General features: G+C 36.3%; 1 protein-coding gene across 1 annotated transcript; it reads right to left on the bottom strand.

The window, feature by feature from the left end:
• Positions 1 to 12,363: 12,363 nt before the first annotated feature.
• On the bottom strand, positions 12,364 to 17,913 carry LOC113765685 (protein NRT1/ PTR FAMILY 5.2-like). Its single transcript, XM_027309924.1, has 4 exons — positions 17,651 to 17,913; positions 16,000 to 16,217; positions 13,540 to 14,105; positions 12,364 to 13,395 (listed from the first exon to the last, which is right to left on the bottom strand). Exons 1-4 carry the CDS (start codon positions 17,775 to 17,777, stop codon positions 12,519 to 12,521), a joined length of 1,788 nt encoding a protein of 595 aa, XP_027165725.1. The 5' UTR covers positions 17,778 to 17,913; the 3' UTR covers positions 12,364 to 12,518.
• Between the last annotated feature and the right edge of the window lie 4,223 nt (positions 17,914 to 22,136).

Below are 22,136 nucleotides of genomic sequence, written 5' to 3'. Positions count from 1 at the left end.
TTGCAATACTTAGCACTCAGGAACCTCGCCCACAAGGAGATTCCACACTGGAAATTCCATCCTAATTTACAAGAGAAGGCCTTATATGTGTCAGTGAGTGATCTAAACCCCACCCCACCTTCTTCTGTGGGATAATACAAGTCCCGTCATCAGATCCAATGAAATTTCTTCCTCTCGTCTTTCGCTCCCTACAAAAAACCAGCACACACCATCTTTATTAGCCGAAAAGTACATTTCGGTATGACATCCACTGCCAATAAGTGGATCGGGATGCTGGACAGAACATGATAGGAGACGGGATTTCCAAATGATAGGAGACGGGATTTCCAAGAGAGCACCTTATTCAGAACCTTCTGGCACAAATCCGAGTAATACGTCTCATTGGCTCTGCCCATAAACAACGGAGCACCGAGATATAGAACCGGGAACTCTCTTTTTTGAAACTGAGTAACCCGCTCAATTACCTTATTACGGGCTACAGTGATCCGATGGTGTACTAAGTATCCACTTTTCTGCACATTCACCAACTCGCCAGAGTTACTCTGGTACCAGTCCAAAATCTGTATGACTCTCTTTAACAAATCCGCACCCCCGTTGGCAAAGACAATAACGTCGTCAGCAAACGCCAAATGAGACAATGAGAGACAATGTCTTGGTACCTTGTATCCCACGACACGCGACTGGGAGACAAGAGCATTTAAGGCCCAGGAGAGAACCTCTGAGCCAATAATAAACAGTGCAGGCGATAAAGGATCCCCTTAACGCAACCCTCGAGAAGATTTGAAAAAGCCGTAAGGCACCCCATTCACAAGTACAGAGAACTAAACATTGAAAATCAGCCTCCACACCATGTCAATAAACCTTTCGCCGAAGCCAAATCGTCGCAAAATTGCAATAAGGAATTACTAGAAAACCCTATCATAAGTCTTAGCTATGTCTAATTTAAGAGCCAGATTTCCACTTCTGCACTTTCTTCCCATCTCTGACATCAACTCCTGTGCCAGCAAATAATTATCCGCCATCGACTACCCTTTAACAAATCCACTCTGCTGAGGAGAAATAATTCGAGGCAAAACACCTGCCAACCTCTCTACCAGAATTCAAGAAATAACTTTATTCAAAATGTTGCTTACACTAATAGGACGAAATTAAGTAAAATCCTTAGGATTAATGACCTTGGGAAGAAGAACAATAGACGTAGTTGTAATGAAACGAGGGAGTTCAGCATCACAGAAAAAACTCAAAATCGTCCTGTAGACTTCATGAGCCACCACCTCCCAGGCCGTCGTAAAAAATTTCCCTGTAAACCAGTCTAGCCCAGCAGCACTATCTCTATCCATATCAAAGATGACCGCCTTCACCTCCTCTAAAGAGGGGACCTCCTTCAGTCTCAGGTTGTCGATAACGTCCCCAAGGTTAGGGATAACATGCAAAAGCTGAAATTCGGTCACAGGGTCAGCCGAGAACAAGTTACTAAAATACTTTACAGCTTCCCTCCCGATCCCTTCATCATTCATCACCCAATCCCCCACAGAGTCCTGAATTTTGTGAATTTTGGTCTGAAATCGGCGTTGCTTAACCACCGAATGAAAGTAACGTGAATTATGATCACCGTGTTGAAGCCATTTGACCCTGGCCTTCTGACTCCAAAACTGCTCTTCAACTGCTAACAGCTTCAAGCTAGCCTGAGCATGCTAGAGCTCCAAGTAGGTCTCAACGGATAGTTCAGACTATGCACGCAATTCTGCCGCCGCCACCACCTCTTCCCCCTTTGTAACATTCTTAAACACATCTCCAAATACTTGCTTGTTTCGGAGGTGAAGAGCCTGGAGACATTCCTCAACTTTCCCTACACCATATAGAAAGGGGACCCAGATACCTCCATTTGCCAAGCTGCATTGACCATGTCCAAGAACCCATCTTTGGAAGGCCAAACGTTCAAAAATCGGAACGACCGACTCCTACAGACCAATCTAGGCGCGAACAAGATGAGAAGTGAGGCATGATCAGACGGAGCATGCACTAAATGAGACACCGATACTGACAAAGAGAAATTCAGGCACTTCATATTAAGTAACATTCTATCCAACCGTTTCCAAATGCGCCCCCGCCCGACTCTGTTATTACACCAAGTGAAACTACTGTCAGAGAAACCTACATCGAACACCCCCTCATTACTCATAAAATGGGAGAGTTCATGACCCTCCGCTGGCCGAAACTGCCTCCCCCCTTTCTTTTCACTACTCGAGACAACGAGATTAAAATCCCCTACAACATACCATGGACCCTGCCCAAGCTTATCCTTTAACAAACCTTCCTAGAGTCGCTGTCGCTTAACCCTCTGACACTTGGCATGAACAAAAGAGACTAGTTTAGGAGTAGGAAACTGGGGATGCTCCCATTGAATAGATAGATACTGATCCGAGCCCCTAACCACCTGGCTAACAAAAGGAGAACTGAAGAACACTCATAATTTCCCAGACGAATTACACACTGCGGAATCAAAATTCAATCGTATTCAAATCGAGCCAACGGCATGCCTAGATAACTTAGGCTCACAAATTCCCATAACCGCTAGTTTATGCATACGAACAAGATTCTTAAGTCTTCTAAGGTTTGGGGGCTTTGAAATTCCCCGAATATTCCAGAAACACGTATTAATCATGGGATAAAATATGGAAAGAATTTTGAGATTTCTTGGATACTGACTTTAGCTCTCTATCCGACGGAGTTGCGGCCCGTATCTCCCGCCCTTTCATTTTTTCTTACGCCTTGTTCAAGGACGGCAACCTGGTCTTAGTGCAATGTCATAGCCATACTACGCGCCGCCTCCCTCTCACAACGTTGCCCCTCGACACCCTGCGGCGAAAGGCAGCCGGCACTAGTGACGTGCGACAATCCCCCAACAGCCTCCTCCTCACCAAGCACAGCGTGGTCGCCAACCCCAAGTAGCACGTGCCTCTCCATGGGCGTCGCGTCACTCGCCACCCACTCCGCAAGATCAATAATGATCCTGTCCGCAGCCGCAACAATCGCGTGCTTCACCAACTCGGCAGCTGCATCCAGGACGTCCTGCCCTTGGCCAGCCTCCTCCCCTACCTCCTGAAATCGCCCTGCATCCCCAACATCCTCCTCAGTCACGACCACGTCAAGATCCTCCTCAGCATGTCGCCTACCTCGATCCCCAGCATCCTCCTCAATCACGGCCACATCAAGTTCCTTCTCAACATGTCTCCTACAAATTTCCAACACATCCCCAGCGCTACACGAAACTGTGATAGCTGCATCCCCGTCAAGCCTCACCATGGTGTCGTCCCCTGACGAACTATTATTCTCCCCTAGCAGTAGTTGCTCCCCTGGTGGACTGATCTTCTCCCTTGGCAGACTGTTATTATCCCCTGGCAGGAGCTTCTTCTCCACATGCACCACCTGCAGACGCAACTTTGGGTTTTTAACGTGACATTTCGATTGACTATGCCCTTGCCGATAGCAATGGGCGCAATATTTCGACATGGACTCCGACTGGAGTGGCTGCCAGAAACCGTGATTCTCCCCCAGTTGGAGCCAAACACAAGAAGGGAGTTCCTTTAGTAGGTCAATCTCCACACAAATTCGAGCCACACTCGATCGAGATAGCATGGCCGTCGCAGTATCAATGAACAAAGGTCTTCCCAAACATGACACAATCTGGAACAAGCACTGCTTGTCAAATAGATGCACAGGCAGTTTTGGGAGACTAAACCACACAGGAGCCAGTGACGACTCCTTGTCAACATGAAAGGATGACGTCCACTTGAATACCCGCATGGGACTGCCAGTGACATACCACACAGCTCTTATCCAAACCCGCAGAAAATCCACTTTAGTGTGAAGCTTGATCAATACATGCTGGTTGTCCAGCAATCCAATGGAAAAAGAACCCTTCAAGTCAAGCGAAAGGAAGAACTTCCTGATGTCCTCCATGCGAGGCCTGTTGCAAGAGAACTTACCTACCGGAGTAAAGCAGAATGGTTGCACGACAGTTTCAATTACATCGCGTGCAAAGGAGACCGTTGGTTCACCTCTATGGGTCGGCACCACCGCTGCCATAGGAGTTCGCTGCTGGGAAAACAATGCAGAGAAAGACTTCGCCCGAAAGGTGGGAGACACGGACGGTTGCCTACCTTCACTAGAAGGTTGGGCAGCCACTGCTACCATCGGCGAGCTTGCTGGAGACAGCCTAGGATAGTTGTGACGGCTAGGGTTTTATGGAGGTTCAGAGGGTAAAATTGAGAGGATTATAAGTTGTTTAAATTATTTATTTGTTTAATATAATATAAATTTTATATTACATATATTATAAAAATATTATTATTATATATAAATATATATTATAAAATGAAATTGAAATAAAAATATTATTATAATTATTATATATATATTTATAAAAGGAAATTGAAATAAAAATATTATTATATATATAAATAAATGTATATTTATATAAATATAAATGAATTCGAAATCGAAAATTTCGATTTCAAAAACTCCAATATCGAATTTGAACTAAATTCGCTTAATTCGAAATCGAAAATTTCGATTTCAATGCCGAATTCTGAATTACCGATTTTAAAAATTTCGAATTCCATTCGAATTCGATCGGTAAATCGGAATTTTTCGATTTCGCACACTCCTAACATTAGCATATGCCTTTTTATATGTTTCCACTGAATAGCAATTATCAACATATGCATATGCACTTTTGTTGTCTTGCGCAAGTCCAACACATGCCTGGACACATGGAATTCCTATTATATCCTACTCATTGCATGTGCAAGACCTTTGAACTGCATCAACAGCAAAAGTTCCTACTATACCAGTCATCTCATACACCTCTCTTGTAGATACAAGTGCATCAAGCTGAGCTAATTGCTTTTTCCTCTCTTCAATTTTCTGACAAATCCTCGGACAAATGCGAGAGTTCACCTTCTGAATCCAGTCTCTTTTTTCTTGAAACCTGCACATTATCTGCCTTTGAATGGCTTCAAACATAGTCAAAATAGGCTCCTCCCTAGCATCCTTAATGTATTGATTGAAGCTCTAACATATGTTATTACTTAAAAGGTCACATTTTGTCCTTGGAGAAAAGGTGTGTTTGGCCCATAGGTTAGTTGGTATGAAACTGAGCCATGCATGTGCTTCTAGTGCTACTATTTGCAACTCTCTCATTTTGCTTTCATAGTGACTGTGTAAATAAGCCCTGGCTGTTGCACACATTAAATCTCTTAGGTGCTTATTCTTGAATTTCAGTTTGAAGTTAGCATACATGTGTCTAACACAGAATCGATGCTCCACTTCAGGATACTTATTCTTAATGCAATCAATTAATCCCTGACATAAAAACATAAATCACAGAATTAGTAACACGAGTGAGTGAGGAATAAAGGAAAGTAAAACACATTGTAGTGGTGCTGACCTTTAGTCCATCTGACAGAAATACCCAACCCCTTTCAAGTGGAGTCCCAATGGCATCAGTAAGGCTATCCAAAAACCACCCCCAACTATCTTTGCACTCAGACTCAACAAGAGTCATAGCAATTGGGAACATCTGGTTATTAGCATTCCTACCAATTACAGACATAAGCTGTCCTCCCATGACCCCCTTAAGGTGACATGCATCCAGCCCTATTACAGACCTACATGCATTTTCAAAACCTTCCTTTTGTATAGTAAACATCACAAACATTCTCTTGAAGATTGGGCTTTTACAAAGTTGGGATTTTTCAGTTACAATAAATGCCACTGAACCTGGATTTCTTTGAAGAAGTGTAGCACAATAGTTTCTTAATCTTGTATACTGCTTTGCACATGACCCTTTGACTGCTTTTTTAGGTTATACAATTTAGGTTATACTTCTTTTTTTATGCTCTTCTTGAACCCTTTTACTTTCATACCCAGATGGTCAAGAATCTCGTCCATAAACATCTTAGACAGTCACTTAGAATTTGCACTCTTGTTCTTGTAAGACCATGGACATTCATGAGGTAGGCCTTTAATGGACTTCACTTGAAGTGTAACTTTGCTTCCATTATAGCCACTAGCATATATTCTCCATCCACAGTTATTTGTACATATAGCTACAGCTTTATCTTTGTCATTCTTAGTGAAGGTAACTTCAAACCCATTCAAAATTGAATACATTCTAACTGCAGCTCTAAAATCATAAATGTTGGTGAAAATTCTGCCCACAATCAACTTAGGATTTTTTTAGATCCCTTTCCATGTTAAACTCAGGAAATTCATGCTTCATGGCTTCATCATTTGAATCATAAATTGGTTTAAGTATTTCATCATCACTAACATCTTCATTATCGAACAGTTTTCCTTTCACTTTGGAGTTAATGTATGCATTATATTCTTCACTAATCAGTTCCACATACTTAGCATAATCAGGTTGTTTTAGGTGACAATCTACTTCACCACCATCCCTCTCTACATCATCTATAGGGTCATATGCATCATTTAAATCATCTCCATCTAGGAAAAAATCAAAGTCAGAGTCACATTCAACTTCCCCACAACCATCCCATCACTTCATGTGAAGCATCGGAAGCATCACTTTCGGCCTCATCATTTTGGGGTTGTTCAGCATTAGGATTTAGATTTTGTTCACCATCAACTTCAATATTATCTTCTACAACAATTTCATCAGCATGCATATCTTCTTCAAGGATTTCACCAACATAAAGTTGTATGATAGTTTGAGTTCTATTTGACACAAGCATTTCTAGGACTATCTGGTGACTGTTTAATAGTTTAAGACCAACCTAAAGGTCAAGATTCCCAACCCTGTAGTACACTGATGTTTTATGTGGAATTCCAGCTTCTTTAAAAGCATCTCTTAACTCAAAAATTGACATCAAATCAGGGTCAACATCATCAAAATTAGAAACTTCTCCCCCTCATATACTGTAAATTTGAGACATGGGCAAAATGGCCTCCATAGTGAACCTCTAAAACATAGGTTTTAAAATCCATTTTTCTGTAATCACACAAACAAAGGCAACTTTTTTAGTGCATGCACAGGTAATATAAAGCATGCATCTTTTATTGTCCCACAAAAAAAAAATCCTAGTTTATCTATCTAATAGCCGACATATAACCAACCAAAGTAAACAAATAATCTAGCAAATTAATAATTAAAAAAGACAAAAGTTGCTAAAAACCCATCGTTTTCATCCTAACCCAACAATGACAAAGCATATCTTCAAGGGACCACACCAACAGATGATTCAAACAAATAATTGTCTACCACATTAAAGGCCATGAAGCCACTAAAAAAATCGATACCGTTGTTTCTCTACAATACAATTGGTTAAAAACTACAAATTTCTAAGATTGAAAAAAAATTGCAAAACTGAACCTTAAGGGCTGCCCAAGCTCTCACAATCTACTTCCACAATCTTCAAATTCAATTATGCTGTCTGCTACACAAGTTCATTGATTGCCCGTTTTTTCCATTCAAGATTCTGGTGAATTTTCAAGGCTTTTTAATGGAGGTTTTGCTAAGGATTTAGCCAAAGGAAAAAGATGACAGACAATGACAAAAGGGAACCATTTGTCTGTTCCCTTTTGTCTTCCCGAATTTCTTTTTTTTTTTTTTTTGGTCCCATGCTAGATGGAGGGAAATTTCCCTCCTCTATTATTCCAGGGTAATTTTGGAAACTTGTATTTCATAAACCTAGAGATATGGGTATTTTGGGTTGTTCATTATTTTCATAAGGATATTACTGTCTTTTCATTATTTGTTTATCTCCATTAGGGTTGACCTTTAGTCTTTGGGATAAACTGAGGAAAAACAAACGTTGGGGGCAAAGTGAGAAATGGCCATACGTAAAGGGAATAAAGTGCGATTAACCCTTAATTCTATTTCAATGTTGCTATCATGGCCTAAGTAGATAATTTAGGCCTTGTTTGGAGTGTGATTTTTTGTAGAAAAAATTGTAAGTTTTTAGTCAACATATTTACTAATTATTATTTTACTTTATATATATCAAATTACTATAATATTTTATTTTATAAAAATTTCTAAAAACAACAATCTAAACAAGGCCTTCATTTTCATATTTTATAAAATTAGAAATTTTTAATATTTTTTATAAATTTAAAATTTTATCCCATAAAAATTTAAAAATAGATTATATTATATATAAGTTTAGGTATATTTAAATTTGCCCCCTCGAAATGAATTTTTTAACTTTGTCAATGATCATGACACTGGTGCATGTTGTGGTTGGCCATGGCCACTCGGTTCATTACTCTTTAGATGTCTCCCTTCTTATTTGTGTTCTTTCTATTTATTATTTTTTCAAAAACAATCTATCTTTTTTGTTGGGCATTGGGTGTTTCTTTAGCCTTTGCCTCTGATGAAGGTAAGCTTCTTTAGCTTCCTTCTTGCTTATTTCTTGCTTTAATACTAGTTATCTTGTATTGAAGAACTATTAGCCGTTCTTAGTGTTTCTAAGTTGTTGTTTTCTTATATTATATGTCCATTTAGTTGATATTTACATTGGGTCATTTTCTTCGGCTTGTTAATTGCATTAAGCAATTAAACATTTGACATGTTTTGCGAGGCCTTGGCCTAATTATTCTTAAGATTCTAGTCAGGAGACCATTGGTAAACCAGCTCACTGATACCTTGGAATAAAATTGATAAAGTTGTACACTATTGTCCTACCCATGGAATTTACATCTTTAAAGAGTTTCATTACACTACCTTAAACATAGTATATAACAATTAATTTCATACGTCCAAGTTCAGACAAGGAGAACCTAGCCACGAAACTATTGCAATATCTCCTTGATTAAAATAGGCCATTTTTTTTCTCTCTTTTTTTTTTTTCTGTGCTTTGCACATCCAATAAGTTTATCAGGATATGTTCCTCATGCATGCCTCTGATAAATAGTAGCAAAGAAGTTTGACTAAAAGAATCAGTTCTCAGTTTGGTCATATGTTTATCCTCTACTCTGATTAATTCTTCCCCGCAGGCAATATGTTTCAGCATCCGAAGCTACAAATTTACCTTTTTGACAGAAAGAGAATAAGAACCAACCTTATCATTTTATTGAAATAGTCAACTTGTCACGTAGCTATGAGAAGCTTCTATGAGGAATGGCAAAAAGGTTTTGGACTTTTAATTGATTTGTAACTATCAGTCTATTACTATCCCTTTATCACATTTGGTAGGAAAGCAAAAATTGTGAAGCAAATTTATTGCCTTACTTTCAAATATGATTGGTAAACAACCTTCTCAAAAGCAACTTATGGATTCTGTCATGGAATGCAATGAAAGTCTGAAACAAAGAGAATCTTTGCTGTAGAAAAGGACTGGTCACCGAAAGTGGTTGCTTCACACTTCTGAAGGTGAAGCCAATCTTATCCCCAGAAGATCTCATCTCATCTCAAAGCTGCTTGCAATATTTTCAGAATGCATGCTCAACAATTGATAAAAGCTATCAAGCAAGTACAAAGATTCGTCAGAAAAAAACCAAAAAAAAGGGATGAATCTTCAACGTCCTCAAAGAAGGGATTTCGGCCCTTTGAATAGCACTAGTGGGATTTCTAGCTGTCTTTAGGACATCATGATGATTTCATTGGAGTGGATTAATATTCATTTGAATGGACTCGAGCGTTGAAATAGCTTGATGAATTTATCATGAAAGTCTTGTGATAGGGATCCCAGAAAGAGCATGAAAGATTTGGAAAGCATTACCTCCGAGAGCAAATAATACAAATTGCTACTAAACTATTCACGACTCCCTATTTTAGTCACCTAACATTTTATTCAGCCAAAATGGTAATTGAGCTAATTAAAACATTCTTCTTGCGACCAACAAGTGTTTATTTTCATTAGTTGAATGATCAGAAGCACAAGTTTTTATTAATTAAGTGACAGAAAATGTATTGTTTTGTTAGTTGAATGATAATTAACTAAATAAAAAGTTTAATTTAATGACCAAACTAAGAAATTATGAATAATCTAATGAATCCTTTTTTTTTTTCTCATTTTCTCTACTTTTGATGTTGATTCGACTGACTCATTGAAAGAACCAAAGGTTGAGAGTTATGAGGGCAAAACTAGGAAAGATGTTTATTGAAAGTGTACCCTTAGAAATTTTGTGAAGAACTTGGATGGGTTTCGCCAAGATCTCAATTTTACAAGGATAAAAGTCCAAACTATTAATCCTTTAAGGGAATAGAAAGGGATTCCTAAGATCTTCGCGGATGACCACCCCTCTCTCTCCGCCAGTGATCTTAGTAATTTTAATTCATGATAATTTTCAGTTTGGCACAAAGAAATCTGATTTTCCATAGTCCTGTATTAAGAGTAGGTAGGAGTGATAATCATCACACAACTCACTAGCGTACGTAGCCCATATTAGCGATCCTCGGAATACTGATTGTTGTAATTGTAGGTATTATTATTGCATGTATCCCAGGTTCTAGCAGCATTAGGACCATGAATTATAGGTAAATGGCTCTAGAGGTTGACTCTTGGATTCCGCCAAGCATCAATTAGAAAAACATCCAATATGTCTTTGTTCATTCACTTGCATGCATCACAATAATTGTTTTTGTGAATAAGAAAGGTTTAGTGGCTAATATGTTATGAAACCGCTAAAAGCCATATTTACCAATTGTTTGATCATGCCTTTCAACTTCACTATACTGGATTACACATGTGAGGCAGTGGTCCGTTTAAAGTCAATAAGCCATTTTGTTTTCTTCTTCTTGGTGTTTCTTAAACCTCAAAACTAGAAAAATAAATAGAAAATAAAACTAGCATGAATGTTATGGGGAGTACATTGTAGTAATAATAATATATCCTTAGGTGAGTAAGTGACACCTTTGCCTTTTTAGTATTGCAAAGTCAAAAGTGAAGATGATTAAGCATTTAGGGTGGGGGGAATTGTAGGGCAAGGATGGGGTTGTCCCATTTATATAGCTATTCATTGGAGGGACAGAAGGCATCATCAGATTTGGGATTTTGTAGAAAATAATTTTGGATTCACTTTACAGTAGAATAGTGCTGTACTAGAAAAAGTTGAGTTAGTCGGGCTAATCTTATTCAAAGAGCTTTATGTTCAAACTGGAGGTTGCGATTTCGTGGCACATTATTCCAACTTCAGTAAAATCAATTCCCATCAGCTTCACATGATCCACTAATTAATGGGATTATAAATTACACATAATTTGACTATTCTACACCAAGACTGCTTTTCCAGTGTAGTTTGAACGTCATAAAGAATGACAATCAAAGGATTTTTCCAGCTCTAAAATTCTAATTGCTGTGGAAAATCAAAGAATATTGATACCATGCCATGGAGAAAACTGAAATTTTTACCTTAGTCAAGGAGCACTACGTGATAAAAATTCAATTTGTATTGAGAAAGTGCGTTGTGAAATCAAATTAGAAGCTGATTTTTTAACCAACCAATGAATATAAACCAAAGTTTGCATTCAGTTCAGTGAGGCCCGTGAAAACTGATGCAAGGCAAAGTTAAGAGCTTTGAATACATAGGCTTCTTGTACATGATGCCAATTTCTACCTTGTTTAGTACCTTCTGAAATCACTAGTCATGATTTAAAGTATGATTGAATACCATAGTAGAATCTCAATAATTGCTAATTTGTTTCAAAGCTAATAATTAAGTAGAGCTTGTGAAAGTAGTGAACACAGATAGGTCTAATACTGATAGAACAAATGCTGAAGTCATGAGCACATTGAATGTTGTAAAGTCTAGGCACTAAAGGTTCTTTTAACTTAGCGACAAAGGTGGAAAAAAAAAATGTTCTACTTTCTCCATCCACGGAGATGCCACGAACAATGATACAAAAGAAACCAAAAAGAAAAGTAAAAAAGGAAGAAGGGAAGGAGTTTGCTTTCTAAATGAAGGTTTCTGGCCTTCAAAATTGATGGCTTTTTTCATGTTTTGAAGTGGAATAGCATAGCTTCTAATATTCCATTCCCCATGCTTAAAAAGCTACTATATGAGAATTAATTTAAGGATAGAAACAGTGTTAATATTTGAATGAAGATACAGTATAAAGTAAATCAAGAATCATATCACCAGAACTTGATGCCCGATCAAAGGGAGTCAGAAGACTTAAATTAAGCAACTTCAGAAGCAATTACCAACCTAAAACCTGTATCTTGTGAAGTATCTATAGAGAACATTCTCACGTAATGCAAGTAATATATATGGTTGAATTAAACGATAGAAGAGTTGTAAATGGCTGGCTGCAAAGTTAAAAAGGTAGTAAACAAATTAGTAGTTAATGAGTCCTGTCACCTAATACTAGCATTTTCTGTTACGAGTTGCAAATTGGACTGAGGATCAGAAGAGTAGCAATACTAAACGAAGAATTATAGTGATAGCACAAAATTTCTCTCGAGATGAAAAAGAAAAATGATAGTCATTATCTCTAAATTACAGACATAACAATATACATCCCTTTGATAACTGCAGATCCAAACAACCTATGTTGTTGTTGCTTCTTCATCGGTTACCTTACTCTTCAATCCCCCAAGTTCTTCTCTGAGCACAACCATGGAATCCGAAATTTCTGCCTTGTATACATAAAGCTTGGTCATAATCAAGAAAAAGATAATGTTCAAGACGTTTAATACTGCAAAAAATGCATAATAATAGTCGAGATGAGAAGCATTAAGGTTGTTTTGAATCCATTCGTTCCCATCCCTCTTCGTGATACGAGAAACTGTAGACAAAAGAAAACTGCTGATGAAATTTCCAGCTCCTAAGGTAGTCATGGAATAAGATGTTCCAAGACTTTTCATGCTTTCTGGTGCTTGATCATAGAAGAACTCGATTTTTGCTACCTCCAGGAATGCATCAGCTACTCCCATAAGCACGAATTGAGGAAGCAAAAGCAATATGGACCGAGGCACTTGACCTGCATTTTGCACTAGGCCATGATCTTTGGCCACGGAAAGCCTGTATTTCTCAGTTAGTGATGCCACTGTCATTATAACAATATGCAGAATCATTCCAATTCCCATTCTCTGAAGTAGAGTAATTCCTCTAGGATTTTTAGTCCATCTTCTGATGATTTTCACAAAGTATCGGTCATATAATATGACGGAGATCAGCATGCTTAATGTTACAAATGCCGCTAAGCTTGCTGGTGGAATATTGAAGCCACCAAGACGTCTGTTGAGAGTTGTACCTTGCTTGACAAAAAGTGTGTTAATCTGTGCAATCATTGTGCTTGGAATGAATGTAGCGATTAGGATGGGAATCATTCGTAGCATCTGTTTAGTTTCCTCCACTTGGGTAACTGGACAGAGCATCCACGGATTGGTGGAAGTTGTTTTTACACAAGCTTTGTTTAGAAATCTGCATGATCAACAATGCACTAGATCAGCAGAAAGAAGCCCGAATACTTTATATTAGAAAAAAAATGCAATAATCTTTTTCCCTATTTAGCTCCTTATTGAGCCAAATTCCAATACTGGGATAATAGATTTGAGTAGTGCAAACCTCAATGAAGGTGTAGAATCAATCCTGACTTTCTTATTTTTCGCATACTCTTCAAGATCAAGCTCATATAGTTCTTTAGGGTCACTAGGAACAGAAACCTTCCATTTTCTCAGGGAAGCAATTATGACTTGGGCCATTCTTGTAAAGGGACTTCCAGTAGGAATTCTATGCCTATAAAATTGTGTGCCTGCCAAGAATATCAGTATAGAAATGGCAAGTCCAGTCGTAGGAAGGCCGTAACCGAGAGTCCATCCCACATTGTCTTGAATCCAAACAAGAACTGTGTTGGCAAAAAGTGTCCCAAGAAATATGCCAAACATCCACCAATTAAAGAAGGAAAGCTTGTGAAGCTTTTCTTTGGGGTCAAATTCATCAAATTGATCAGCACCAATTGTTGAAATATTTGGTTTTGTGCCACCAGTTCCAACTGCAAGTATATAGAGGGCACCGAAATATACTCCTAATTGCAATTTGTCAGCCTTCTGGCAATTGATGCCCTTTGGATCAGCACAGTGGGGTGGCCTGAGTCTGGGGACTGAAACTGCTAGTGTCAATAAAGACATTCCCTGATATTATGTAACAGATAAATGAGATAAGAATCACTAAGATCAAATTCTTGAAGAGCAGCGATTTCCATTAGAGTTCTACCATGGTATGTTTCTCTAGTATCAATCTTACAGACTGGAGTTGTACCCTAACATATACCTTGCTCGTTGAAATTATATGGCCAACTCGACCCTTTATGCTCTATTTTTTTTTTTTTGGGGGGGCAAAAATTGTGATTAGTTTTTAAATCATCATTCCAGAATAATAAGAGACTCGGAAGAATTTATAAATTGATATAATCCAGTGGACTAATTTTTCATCTCAACGACAAACTCCTATCTTCCTTTCATTACTTTTTATTAAGGTCCAAATCCAATTAATTTCTCAAACACTTTTGTCAAATGACTACATTAACATCAATCCATATACGTAATTGCTTCCCATAAAAAGAGTTTCAATATAAATACTACATCCTACCCTTTTTCTATGGCCTATCTGCTTAGGAATCTGGACGTTGAAATAACAAGTCAATAATAAATACGTGACAAACGAAACTACAAGTTACCATCTAGATAACGTTGAAAGACCTCAATGACCAAGGAAGTCAGACAAGGTATATAGAAAATGACCGAAAACATAAAATAAAACATGCTTGCTTGATGATTAACTAATGAAAGTAGATGTGCATGTAAATAATTAACAAATCATCAACAGAAAAATCAGCTACGATAAGAGATGCCAAGTGGTCAAGCTTATTACTATAAACAAGATGACCTATCCAAAGAGTTAAAATTAAGCCAGACACAGTGACAATTTAATGCGATGTCATGTTAAGCAATCGACTTGGTGAAATTCCCAATTCGTATATTGTAAAAAAAAGGAATGATCCATCGGGTTCAAGATAATTGAGCATAAAGTATGCCTACTTGATGCTGAATCTTTGAATTGGGGAGACAATATTGAACGTTGAAAGAATCTTTGAATTGTGGTGATTTTTCAAGTAAGAAATAAATATTAATTTACAGCTTATGCTTATCATAGCGGCATTTTGTACTTTTCTTCAAGAAAATGGTAGCTACAAAATTGACCATATTTAATAGTAGTAGCAGCTAAGAAAGTATTTTCACCTTAAGTTCCAGATCATGGACCAGCATGCCACAAGTTGTATCGTCTTGCATACATCATAAACGAATATCCAAAGAGGTTGAGGTCAATTTGTCGCATACAATAATTTCTTGGGGTCAGATTGTTTCAGAAGATACAAAACGGCTACGGGATAAAATACAATTTTTTTTTTTAAAAATTGATAGATCTTGATTCTAACACTCTGAATTAATTTTTTTTTTTTTTGTCTTGATAGAAGCATAAATAATTATTCTAGCTAGATTATTAAAGTGGTCTTGATAACTAGGGTACTATAGAACAGAAAAACAATACGTTAGCAAAGTCTATCCATGCCAGCCTGTTTAATAAAAAATGCTCAATCATCACTTTGAAAAATGCTTATTGATGAGTCTCAATCACTTGATTCACTTCCAACTCAAACTACAACTTTAATTAAGTCAATCTCCATTCCTTGAATCCCGACCTCTTTTCAGATTCAGGGTGGACAAAGGTATTGTAATTGCATACTAGTCATTCTTTTTCTTCTTCTGTGAAAGACAATATTAATGTTTCTTTCCTGTCTTATTTAATTTGTATTACCTTTTTTTTTTTGAATAAATGTCAAACTTGAAGTAATTTTGGGAGTTCACATCAAAGAATAGATAAGCTGTGGATTATGATCTTTCTTTTAACTTATAGAAGTTTCATTTCATATTATGGCACATTTTTAGAACCATGGCACCTTAAAAACATTTTTAATTTTTTTTTAAAGTTATGAACAAAATGATGATGCTGTACATGCAGCCTTACCGAGAGATATATTGCACATGCAATCACCAACGTCCAATAGCGGCCAAGAACAGCATCAGCAAAATATGCACCCAAGATTGGAGTCATCCAGACGGTTCCTACCCAATTGGTGACATTATTGGCTGATGTAACTGTGCCCTGATGGAGCTTTTTGGTCAAGTATATGAAGAGATTCGAAGATATTCCATAGAATGCCATACGTTCGAACACCTCGTACACTGTACAAAGTCGATTAAAACGAGGAAACATCAAAACAAACGAAAAAGTATGGGATATATAAGCAAAAAATTGGAAGAAATAACTGATTGATAAAGTATGTAATAAGTATATGATAATTAAAGCCATGTTAGTTGGAGGGTGGCCAATGATGTAGCACAATATAAATGTATATATATGCTCATGTATTCTTGTACGTATGTACGTATGATTTTGCAACCAGGGAAGAAGAATTCATTCTTGGCAGTCATCATTATGACGATATCATAAGTGAATAATTGGATTGGCAAGTTTTTTATTTTTTATTTTTTGTAATCTTTGTATCTTATAACTTATAAGATTGTGGTTCGAAAGTCTAAAAGAACCTGTTGATTTTGAAAATTTGGTTGGAAAAGAGTTTTGCCGTGAGGAGGTTGGATTGAATTATAAGGTGAGAGAAATTGTAAGTAGAAGATCGAGATAGGTTCAAGACCTCTCACTTATTTAAAAAAAAAAAAAGAGAGTTTTGCCGAATTGCACTTTTAGTCGGACAATAAACAATATAGGAGCACTAAAAAAAATGGAATCAACTCACTGAAACAGATGATACAAAACAACATGCATTGACGTGATCGAATTCCTTTGGAAGGACATAATAAAAACTTTCCCAATTCTATGTTTAAACGCAAAAAAAAAAAAAAAAAAAAAAAAATACTATACGAAAAGATTACGTGATCAATTTTTCGACAAAGAAAGATAAGCTGCTTATGGTACAAAATCATTTGAAAATTCAACTAGATAGATACAGCTAACAATCAGGCAATTAGTTTCATGGTTTTGAAGTTCTGACTTCTGAGCTAAATCCCAGTAGCCAATCAACAACATAAATGTGCATCGAACAAGTCCACACATGATTACATCTTAGTACTATTTGAAGAATAAGATATAATTAAACGTGATGCATATAAAGCTCAACTCTATTGGCTTCGGACTTTGACTTCATTCTTGTTCTTTTCTGCTGTCATCTTCCGGTAGACATTTGAGGAGAAATAAGTTGCAAAAAGATTAAGGAAAAAAGAGTTTTGAACAAAGAAAAAGAAAAAATGGGTAAAAATGTTTACCATGTTATCAAGAAAAGTTGCTTTATTTATTTCTAGTAAAATGAACGTGGTTTTTGATCTAGCAAAATATGCTCTATGCCAATATTCCAGTTTCTCCATTCCTGAATATGCCCTTCCGATCTCCCCCTCGTACAAAAGGCAGAAGAAAGACAGCAAGGATGAGGGAACAATTTCAGGAACATCTTCCCAGTTTACAGGGAGCTATGTAGCCAAGCATGGGGATACATACTTCAGACTAAACGAACATTGCATTTCTAGGATCTGGATGAACATTTTAGCACACACAGCAACACAGTTGGGGTGGAAGGAAGCAAAAGAGGATACAGAGACATTACCAACAACAAACCTGCAAGCTCTCCATCCTCCTCTCTTCGATCTAAGAACAGGTTTCCCTTTGAGATCAACAGTACCATCTTGAGTGTATCCATCAGAGCCATTTTCTGCTAGCTCTAGTGAGGCCATGAAAGAAATCAAGTAGTAGTTGCTATTGTCCTGGCCGGTGGAGTAACTGGATTAGTACTGCTACTAGCTGGTAAACTTGGTTCTATACTTTTTCAAGTTGTACTGGTTGGCAACTGATGATTGAAGCAGCGCCCACATTTATAGAGCCGCCCTGCACCCGTACCGTGGTTCCTTCTTACCTTTTCTTTTATGGCTTGTCTCAGTCAAAGTGTGAAGTGTGAAATGATATTCTCTCGAGGGTATCTTACTGTACGGTCCTCCGCTTTCTCTATGCCGTTGAAAGTGCTATTTTTTTATTCTGAAATATTTTATTATTTTATTGAAGTCAAAATTAATTTTAATTCATTTTTCTAAGGATTAATCTTTCTACACTGTCGCTGAATATACTGACGGAATTGGATAAATGCTATATCATATGAATTTGAATTTAACTATCAAATCAAATTTTGTATATATGGCATGCATTTAGATCTGCCAGTATATATATTGTCAGTGTATAAAAGATTTATTATTATTTTTAATATTATTTCCATTTTTATCTATATTTCATATTAAATTTAAATTTAAAATTTGAATTTTTACGGATAATTTTGAAAGCAAATCCACTGACGTTGTCGTCAAACTACTCCTAAAAAGTTGAAATCTCGAGATGCAAAAAACAATTTTGGATAGGAGGAGTAGTAAGCTAGTAGCAAGTCCAAGTATTGGAGTAAGATGATGATAAGATGCATTCTAAATTGGATATTCTTGCGGGCTTTGACCAATGAAGTAACCTAAAGAGAAAATTCTCGTTAATGAAATGACAAGATTGGCCTTTTGCAGATTGAACAAGCAAAATAAGATGCAATGATGACGTTGATCAGCAACCTTGCATTTACTGCTTACTAATTCAACAAAATTTCAGACATTCTAGGATCAAGCTTTACTTAATTTGACACACACACACACACACATATATATATATATGATAGATTTTCAAGGTAACCGTGTACTTATTAACAGAATTATCAAGATCCATTTCGATTCAAGGATTTTAATTTGGCACGTACCTGGATCTTCTAATTAACCATGTACTTGATTAAAAAAAAAAAAATTGAATAGTTTTCAGAGATTAAATGATTTGTGGATCGTTTTTTTTTTTTTTTGATAATATGATTTGTGGATCGTTAAATTGTCCAAAATATTATATTTAATTTTATAAGAAGCAGAGAAGCATGGCTGTTAAAAAAGTACTTTAAGTCAACTTTAAACTAATCACAGAAGAATACGTGTAAGAGATTTTGAACTACGAGGTATATATGATAATGCAATACTTCTTTTATACCATGTAAATGGTAAGCTCTTTCTTGGGTAATTGAAAAGCCTAAACCAGCAAATGAACACCGTGAAATCAAGAACATGAGTACCGATTTTGAATATGTTGCCGTGGACAATATGCAAGATATGTTCTTGGGTGAGTGGAAATTTGACCAATCATTTCCTCTCAAGGGAGCATGAAAAACAATTTTCATGCATTTGATTGAAAACCTTTAGCCGTTATACTTTTAAAAAGTATCAGAGTTTCAATAGAAGGGCGTACAAATTGGCATTTAATTATTAGGACAATGATTGTTAGTCCAAAACTCTCTCTCTAGTTTTTTTCCCATGTATTCGAATAAAATCTCTCCTAAGATTTTTTTAGTGGGAGTTTTTTCTCTCCTAAATTCTTTTAGTGGAAGTTTTATTCTCTCGTAAGAAGATAAGATTTCGTCGTGAGAGTTTTCTTTTTTTTTTGACAGTTTCTATAGGATCTGAAATTTCACAAATCTGAAATTTCTCAAATTTATTTTGTCATATCTAAATTTCTCTTTAGATTTAAAGCAATGTTTACTATAAGCAACCATTCGCATATCTACTGGACTACGACAATTCATCTGCATTGAAATTGTTTTTGAAATTACAAATTTGTATCTTATGATTTTCAAATCCCCATGTATCTCTAACATGTTGATGTATTTTCTGCCATCAATGCAGATTCACAATTACGTCTTTTATTTAAAAAAAAAAGAAAGAAAATCAAGATTTAGTCAAACTACCAATTCAACATTTCTCTAAAGGTATATCACTAGTCTTGCCCAAACCCCAAGGGGCCAACATGTAATTAACCCTAAAATTATTTCGACATTAGACTTTTGAGAGGGAATGAACATATAATCAAATTTCAAAGAGGAGAAATTTATGCATGCCATTTATTCACTATGACAAGTCAAATTTCTGATCTTTTTCACTCAGATAAATTGTACAACTTGCCGCAAAATGTACAAACAAAATTAATATAGACAACAAGTCAAGAACGATATATGTACTAAAACAACTTGCTTTAATAGAGTTGGCCATCATATATACGAGTATAAGATACAAGTCTGACCGTAGATTTGAGATTCAAACCCTTGCAATTGCAATAAAACTTTGATCTGGACGTGGAAACCATAAAGAACAATATGTGTACTAGCAAAGACAGTTCATGAAGTATTTCCTTGTCAGCAAAATCTGTAATGAAGATGTACCATGCACTTGAAATTTTGACCTTTTGTGTTCGGCATAAAAAGTGAAAAACACGCTTATAATGCCAAGATGAATTTGATTGATATACGGCTATTTTCTTCACGTTTTTTTTATCCTTGATTAACGGATCCTCCTCTTTGGATTTAATCTTGATTTAGCTCCAGTGGAAGATTATTCCGTTACGAAGAATAAGAGAATAAAATTTCACAAACCACATTCCATGCAATGATGCGGTGTCGTTTTCCTCAATCTTATAGTAGTATTAACGTAATTTGACATTTAGAAGAGCAGAAAAGAATTTATTTGTTTTGCCCTTTTTGTTTTATGCTATGATATCCCTTTATTCTTTTGTGAGAGGTCGGTAACTGTTGGTTTCAAGGAATGCAATAAAGATTTGACAAGAATCGGCACAGATAAGCAAGAAACATTATTATGAAAATTCAAGTATGGTGATGATTACAAATATACGAATACCAAATGCAAATCTTCTCACGAAAATGACTTTACGAAATAAATGTATATGTTCATTGTACTTTACACCCTTTTAGGTTGCTATCAATTTTTGCATGCGGGAAATGTATAGCCAGTTGCTAGATCAATGATGTGAAAGAAGGTTTTACTTTTTGTTGGTTAATGATGAATACTGAAATATTTGGAAACCTTTCTGCATTAAAAGTCAGAGCAAGGACTTAATGCTCTAGTTAATTAGAACCTTCTTTTTTTTTTTTTTTAAGTTGAGTAAATGGCAAAAATAGTTGCTAAATTATTTAAAATGGCACAATCCGATCACTAAACTTTTTTGTTTTGATAAAAAAGATCACTCAACTCCTTAAAATGGGATTTTTTGGGTCGTGTTCACCAATTTAACTAGTAAACCAACGGAAAAGAAGCATATATTGACCTACTGTTTTAGGTTTTTAGGGACAAAATTGTCTTAAATTGTAGGTCATTTTTCGATTGATTTAGTAAAGAATGATTCAAAATGCTAGTTTTATGGAGTTGAGTGAACTTTTTCACCAAAAAAAAAAAAAAATTCACTAACTAGACCATGCCATTTTAGATATTTTAGAAAAGTTCAAATTCAATTTTCAATTAACTTTTCATCACACAGACATTTTTCCAAAAATAAAAAAAGTCTAATAGTAATTTCTTCTTCTTTTTTTTTTTTTTTTGCTTTAGGAAAAGACACCTTGAAAAAAACAAAAAGGTTTAACTTTTGAGTACCATGTTGTCTCTGCTTACTATGTTTGGGGTTCTTTCATAACTTTCCGACCATGTCTCAAAGTGGTGGGAGGGGGAGTTGCAGCCACTTTCTGAGTCTGAGTTGAATATGCTTAAGAACGACAAGGAAGTTGGGACTAGAGTTGGGATGAGAATAACATGTGGATTTTAGGGAAGAGATTAATTTTCCAATTCAAAGCTTACAGCTGGTGAAAAGGATGGGATTGAGGTACCTAACACTAAACAAACGAGCACAAATTGCAAAGTATCAATTTCCAACATCTTTCATTTCATATCATAGTTTCTGCATGTGTGAAGCCAAAATGGCACACTTTAGACCAGAAAGAATGCAAATATACCCTACTAAAGTAGCATATGATCACATAAACACAGTGAAAGTCAGACCAGAATCAATCAAGCAAAGCACTAGCAGCAATTAAAATTCTGTTCAAATATATCATTCGTTTAGATTCTTCAAGGAATCCAAAAAAAAAAAATCCTAGTGGTATTTTGGTCATTATATTTCTTATTCATCTTCATCCATTAAGGTCGTCTGCCATCAATGACCGCAGTTCTACACTCAACTTTGACTTG

This window comes from Coffea eugenioides, chromosome 3, assembly GCF_003713205.1.
Source record: "Coffea eugenioides isolate CCC68of chromosome 3, Ceug_1.0, whole genome shotgun sequence".
Classification (NCBI taxonomy): domain Eukaryota; kingdom Viridiplantae; phylum Streptophyta; class Magnoliopsida; order Gentianales; family Rubiaceae; genus Coffea; species Coffea eugenioides.
This window is presented reverse-complemented; position numbering and strand designations above follow the sequence as displayed.

What these genes read in the sequence shown, in the direction of transcription:
- LOC113765685 (XM_027309924.1), bottom strand. Translation starts at nt 17,777, where the DNA reads ATGGCCTCACTAGAGCTAGCAGAAAATGGCTCTGATGGATACACTCAA. An exon ending in CATGTGCAATATATCTCTCG is followed by an intron (nt 14,106 to 15,999) that starts GTAAGGCTGCAT and finishes ACATAATATCAG; the next exon opens with GGAATGTCTTTATTGACACT. An exon ending in GATTCTACACCTTCATTGAG is followed by an intron (nt 13,396 to 13,539) that starts GTTTGCACTACT and finishes TTGATCATGCAG; the next exon opens with ATTTCTAAACAAAGCTTGTG.